The sequence below is a fragment of the Heloderma suspectum genome, chromosome 7 (assembly GCF_057233095.1).
Source record: "Heloderma suspectum isolate Gila_16-S chromosome 7, 16-S_ref, whole genome shotgun sequence".
In the NCBI taxonomy this organism is placed as follows: Eukaryota; Metazoa; Chordata; class Lepidosauria; order Squamata; family Helodermatidae; genus Heloderma; species Heloderma suspectum.
This window is the reverse complement of record NC_139464.1, coordinates 81,831,053-81,837,528: the sequence shown is the minus strand read 5'-3', so window position 1 is coordinate 81,837,528 and position 6,476 is coordinate 81,831,053. Positions and strand designations below refer to the sequence as shown.

The following is a 6,476-nucleotide window of genomic DNA, read 5'->3' as shown; positions in this document are numbered from 1 at the left end:
GAGAAGGGGACGGCAGAGGATGAGATGGCTAGATAGCATCACCGATGCAATGAATATGAACTTGAGCACGCTCCGGGAGAGAGCGCAGGACAGGGAGGCCTGGCGTGCTATGGTCCATGGGGTCACGAAGAGTCGGACACGACCGAACGACTGAACAACAAGAGAATTACAGAACTGTTAAAGCAGCGAAAATCCCCCCTCCCGCCGGTCATGTAACCTCCTCTTTGTTCTAAAACCACGCAAGTTACAGCTGCCAACGTGCGGAGAAGGGGCAGCGGCAGCGCCTGGGTTTCACCGGACCGCATCGCTGAGTGCACGTGTCAGTAATCGCTAGTGAAGCCCTAAGGAGGGCCCGCGTGAGCAGCCGCGCCAAGGGTTAACAGGGAAGCCGCGCAATGCATGGCGGGAGTCGAGGGCACCAGCGATTCCGGGGAGGACAAACCAGGAGGTCACGTGCTCTTCCCTGGTCTGCTGGTAATGGCCGCTGCCAGGAAGGTAATGCTCGCTCGCTGCCTGGCCACGGACGAAGGCTAGCAGCGACGGAAGGATTCGCTCGCAGGAAGCCGCGTAGAACCAGCTTACGATTCAAAGTGCCCCTTCTCCCGTTAGAGTAAACGCTGATAGGTCTGAGCCGCGTTGTTTCCAGGGGAGTCAGTCTTCTGCTTGGCGTGTCGTGTGTCAGGGCCGCTGCTCTGCTGCCCGAGACTCTAAGCACGTGGCCAGCGCTGCTTTTTTCACGGCGCCCCCTTCCATGCATCTGCCTGGTCGTCTCAGCCTGGCATTAGATTGACCTAGCAAGGATTTAATTTGTCCGGTACAAGCTTCGTTTCCCCTCTCCTTCCTTTAGTAGGTGTCCTGGATGACTGCATGGTTTCTAAGACCGCAGCACTAAGCAAGGAAATACCCCAGCTACAGACTCCCACAGGTAAGATCCTGGTAAAGTTAGAAGATGGAGGTTTGTGGGACTGTACTGTTTTAATCTAAAGGTGTCGTTTGGCTTTTATGGAGGAGTAGCGTTGTTGGTCTGGTTGTGAAAACAACCAAGTCCTGTAACAACTTAAGCAACTCCGTAATAAATGCGTTAGGGCACAATCTTATGCATGTTTAGACTGAAAAAGGCCTACGGGTCCCAGCATTCTCCAGGAATCCATGCTGGCTCAGGAATGTTAGGAGTTGTAGGGCTTTTTCTGTCTATTCATGTATAAGATTGCTCCCAGAGGGAGCAATCCTATGGCCCCTAGACCTTGGCAGAGGGGCCACAAGTTAGTGGGGATTCCCCCATCTGAGACAGTGCTATGACCTCAGAAAGGGGTCAGAGATCTGTCGTCGTCGTCCCACCCCCCACCCCCGCGCCCAATGGCCTCCTAGGTTGGAAACGTGACCTCGGAAAGGGGGTGATCTGGTGGGAAGGGAGGAGACAGGAGAGTCCAGGATACGAGCCTCTTCCAGCCTCCTCCTCTCCCCCTCTGAAGGATCATTGCTGGACATGTGAAAAAGCCCATCTAGTGAAAAACTCAATAATCGAAGGATGGGGAGGTGGAGATCACTTCAGCCCTGCATGGCATTGGGTACATGAAAGGCTCTGAGTTTGGAGCCTTCTGTCTTGCGAGGGTGCAATCCTATGGTTTACACTCTTAGTCCTTAAGGTATTTCTGGACTCCTTGTTGATTTGTCTCTTATGTTAAGCAAAATGCTTTCTCTTCTAATAGGTGGAGTCCTCTCAGAAAGCTTAACAGTTAGTGTGTGCTTTGTTACAAGAAAAACGCCCCTGCCCATGGTAATATCTGATAATGCACACACAGCGGTGTGATAGATGCCTTTATTTTAAAGGGTTTTCCCCATATTCTTGTATAGCATAGCACATATTCTTTATCTCATGCAACATAGCCTTCAGATATACTTTACTTTTTAAATTTGGCCTTGATGATACAAGTCCTGCCTTTCTTTTACAAGGGGGTGGAAGAGAGAAGAATGCCCCTGTTTTACTGGACTGTATCTTCCTATATTTCATTGCCCCATAAAAATAGACCCCTGATAATATAGCTTATTTCATTCAATGTAATCTGTGAAGTTAACCTGGCCCAAATATCATTTGTTGGAAGCTTTGAACTGTCCATACTGAGTGTGTGCTCATACATATTTATACATGTGAATGTGTTTGAGCAGAGCAAGTGGATCTTGCAAAGTAAAAGGATGGAGTTTAATTTGCTTTGCTTAAAAAGTAAATATTGTTAATAAATGAGCTGTTTTGCTGGCAGTTCTTTTTAAAAAATGTGTTTCAGATTATCTTTATATACATGTACACAGTATGTATCGGCAGTAGCAATAACATTTGTGACAAAAGGTATGATCAGAAATTGATCAGTTAAGAAGTCTGTAGCACTTGCAAAGGGAAGTCTTGGCATCTGTACATCGTAATATTATGAACTAAAGTGCATCCAGTTATTTTCATGTACACCATACAAAGGAAAAGGAGGTAACTGCTTTACATGAGTTAAAACAGGCATGGGTAGACTTCAGGCTGATGGCATCTAATCTGGTTTTTTACTAGAACCGAGATCCACCAACCAGAACCAGTGATGGGGGAGGGGCGGAATCAGATGCAAAATGTTGGGCCAAGGACCAGAGCTAATTATCTGCTGCCCTCCATGAGTTATACTTGGATGAGTTTCATATATAAGTACAGATTTACATCTGAGTTACTACAGATCAAGGATTCTAACAGTTTAATTTGAAAGAAGAAAGAAAGAAAAAAATTGCTACTGTTTATTAAACAATTGGGAGTCTGAAACTCTTGCCAATTTACTGCTAATCATCTGGTGACCTACCAGTAGATCCCAGCCTACCTTCTCCCCATCCATGGACAAAAGAATCCATAGAGTCATGGGGCCAGGACATGCATTATGGCTCCCATGTGGGAAGTGATTGGAAGCTTGTCTGCTGTTCCACAAGGTGGCTCCGTGAGTGCGTGAAGAGTCACTGTAATAGTGCTGTTTTCTTCAGAAAGGTGTGGAGGCTCCATGCAGTTCCCATAATGTGAGAATCAGCATTTAAAATAGGAAGAGGCTGTCTTTTCTTGGGGCAGGATGTCCTCTGCTAAAAGTATTGTGAGAGATGTCTAGCAAGCGTTCCTTCAAAGCATATGAAGGAGGAGATTTTACTATCTTTAGGGCAGCTTATGAATTTGCTGAACTCTTCCTATGATATAAACAGTTTAGGGGGCAATCTTGCGTATGTTTAGACAGAAATAAGTCCTACAATTCCTAGCATCCCCCAGCCAGCCACTGAAACAAATGGTTTCTTACCATTTTGTATGGCTCCCCCTCATTTCAGTGGGAAAAATTGTTTGAACTACTGTCATGTCCTGGTTCAGACCAGGTTTATGTTAGAAATTTCATTTCAAACTCATCGACCTCATTCAGAAGTTATGATCTTTGCCCATGTGCCTGTGCTCCCTTTTTGCCACTCCTCCCCTCATGCACCCAGCTTTGGCATGGATATTATGGCTTGTTTAAACCATAGTTTCCTGTACATCCAAACTGGGAAACTGGTTTAAACCTGATACTGATTTCATATCCTGGTGAGTAAGTAGGTATTAAGCCATTGTTTCCCAGTTTGGATGTACAGGAGTCGGTAGTTTAAACAAACCATAATATCATTGCCAAAGCCAGGCACAGGAGGGGCAAGAGTTTGCAGACACATGGCTTGTTCTCAGGCTGATAAACTGAAAAGTTGTCTCATTAAACAGATGTTCTCTTAGCAATAATTTCTATAACATGCTAACAATAACTATAAATCCCAAGATAATAAACAAATGAAAAGTCTCCAGCTGTGTTCTCCTTTCCTCTCAGACTGCATTCACTGCATTCTCTAACTAAATCATTCCCTCTATTTCTGATGTTCAGGTGGGAGTGCCAATGTTTATGTAACCAAAACGGCACCACCCACACACAAGAGAAAAGTATTGGCATGCTTGGTAGGGCCTCAAGGTTTGCAGGAGTACAAAAAAATCTGGTGTGAAAAAAACCCTGGAGAGGAACTTCGGAAAACAGTTGAATGAGGCCTGAGTATGCTTGGTGGCCATGGAGGGGGAAAACCCTAGAAAATTGGGTGGGAGGGGGATTGGAATCCTGTGGGGGAGCTGGCTGGCTGGAACAGTAAAGAGGAGCATTCCATCCTGCAACATTTTGTTGAAGGTCCCAGTTGTCTCTTTCTAATGCCTTGGGATGTTCCTGTCGGTCCCAGGCAGGTGCTCACTAATAGTCCAAGAAGGCTTGGGGATTACACTGGTGCATGCAGTATAAGAGGAGTGTGGGGTACCTAGTGTTTAATAGTATTCCAGATGCATCTACTGTGAGATTTATCAAAGTCTTTACTTTCCTGTTTTTTGTATGTTTTAGAGACACTTGAAGTACCAGTTCTTCTCCATATTTAGCCTGTCATTCAGGATCATCTGATCAGCAATGAGTGGGAGCGCAGCTGCTACGAGGAATGCTTCCCAGCTCTTCTTGGTGCTTCTCTCACTGCTGATGGGGCTGCCTGTCGTGGAAGCTTTGGATACAGGGGATGCATTGGCCCTCTTGCTGGGTGCGGTGCTCAGTTGCATTGGATTCTGTGCCTGCCTGGGCCTATATGCAAGAAAACGAAACGGAGAGCTGTGACTTTAAAAGATTCCAGGTCAAGCATAGCTGCCTTGTTTGATGGTATTATGGTTTAGATGTGAGTTTCTGGATGTTCCCAAACCTGGAGTTCAACTGGTCAAATCCTTGTTGCTGTGCTCTGTTCAAGAGTAGGGGCTGTACCTGGTGGAAAGATTTTGGAGAACTGTGACCCCACGTTCACAGGAAGATAACTCTTCCCTATTTCTTGTGATTAAGATGTTGCCTTAAGAAGGAAAGTACTTGCTTTGATTAAACGGGGAAAAATCCTATCAATTTAGTGCAATGGGGATCTTTTGAGGTGATGGGAGGACGGGTGGTCCAGGTTGAGGTGGGTGAACAGAAACAATTCTAACTATATTTGCACTTAGGAAATATAGAAACCCTCCTAGTTAGTTAATTTAGGGGCTCCATTCCTTAGCTTCTTGTTGATTTTCGCCAAATTAAGTTAAAGTGTTTTGCAATAAGATCAAACAGATGCGTACCCTCCTAGGTTTGTCATGTGTTCCCCTTGGGCCGTTCTTGCTGTATTTAATTTTGAATGGTTGTGGGCCGTTATTCCTTTAAGTATTTGGCAAGTGGTCTAAGATAGGGGTGGGGAACATGTGACCCTCCAGTTGTTGCTGGCCTACCACTCCCATCAGGCCTACCTAGCAAAGCTAGTGGTGAGGGATGCTAGGGAGGGACACATGTCCCCTACCAATTTAATGGGTGCAGTCCCCTGGGAACATGCCTTGCACACGCTTTGTTGAAATGGATAGTAAGTGCAAAAAACGTGGCTTGCATGCTTCCGGTTCACTTCAAGAGAGCTTGCATGGGCGCTCCTCATTAATTGGGCCTTAAGGCCTCTCAGTTGTTAAAAGAGATTCCGGGGAAGATGTTCAAATGACCAAATATTTTCTATATGTATCTCTTGACTTGTATTGTTTGCAGGGTTTTTTTTTTTTAACAAAACAGTGGAACTCTCAGTATTTCAAAGGTATTAAATGAGGTGATGGGTTACCGAGAACCCAACCCTGATGATTGTTTTTGGTCTTCCAGTGTAACTAAATCAATAAACTCCATGAGTTGTACAGTTTAAATGGTAGCATCTAAGCTCTCTTGAGATGCTCTTGGCTTGCGCGCTTAATTCTCCGGAGTCTGAGATCCTAGATCTTGAGAGAAAGTCTTCCTAAATTTATTCAAGAGCCCAGCTGAAACCTATGCTAAAAAAAAAGAAGTCATGCCACAAAAGAATAAAACAGTTTATCTTGGAGATGTAGGAATATTGGAAGATGCTCACTTAGCCAGATCCTAAAGTGCAATGATTTCTCTGAGCTGCTGGAATGGAAGAGTTTCAGCATGATACAATATGCTTTTGTCAGCCATGTTTTCTAGAGGAAGGACCACTTAATTTATTTCCTCAATAGATTTTTAGCCTGCCTTTCAAGGTGAACTGCCATCACAAGGCAGCTTATAATACTACAAAAACATGAATATACAAATTACAATTAAAACACCAGCAGCAACAGTAGCTAATGTTAAGTACCAATCAGACTGGAATAATTGTGTCTTCATTTTTTTTCAATAAATGCCAGCAGTGAAGAGGCCATACATATCTCCCTGGGGACGGGCCTCCAAAGGTGTGGATCCACCATTAAGAAATCCCTAGCCTTATTTTACCTCCAGTCCTTGGTCCTAAGAGCAACTGGGTATGTTTGCTGTAAAATTGCATGAAACAGCTTTCTTTTGCAAAGCCAAGCACTACCCAGATGAGCTCCACAGCGATATCAGAATAAGGGAGCAGGATGAATAACAGCAGGTAGAGCAACAGACTGA

The 6,476-nt window shown here is 44.8% G+C and overlaps 1 protein-coding gene across 2 annotated transcripts; it reads left to right on the top strand.

Annotated features, from left to right (window-relative positions):
- Positions 1-423: 423 nt before the first annotated feature.
- Positions 424-5,881, top strand: SMIM30 (small integral membrane protein 30). Of its 2 annotated transcripts, none has more exons than XR_014784432.1 (3): positions 424-624; positions 848-925; positions 4,401-5,743. XR_014784432.1 is itself a non-coding variant. In XM_084810784.1 (3 exons), the coding sequence occupies exon 3, from the start codon at positions 4,464-4,466 to the stop codon at positions 4,659-4,661; it is 198 nt and encodes a 65-aa protein (XP_084666910.1). In that variant the 5' UTR covers positions 424-495; positions 848-925; positions 4,401-4,463; the 3' UTR covers positions 4,662-5,881. The 2 variants fall into 2 exon arrangements, 1 of the variants encoding a protein (XP_084666910.1); XM_084810784.1 differs by having other exon boundaries at positions 424-495; positions 4,401-5,881.
- The last annotated feature ends 595 nt before the right edge of the window (positions 5,882-6,476 follow it).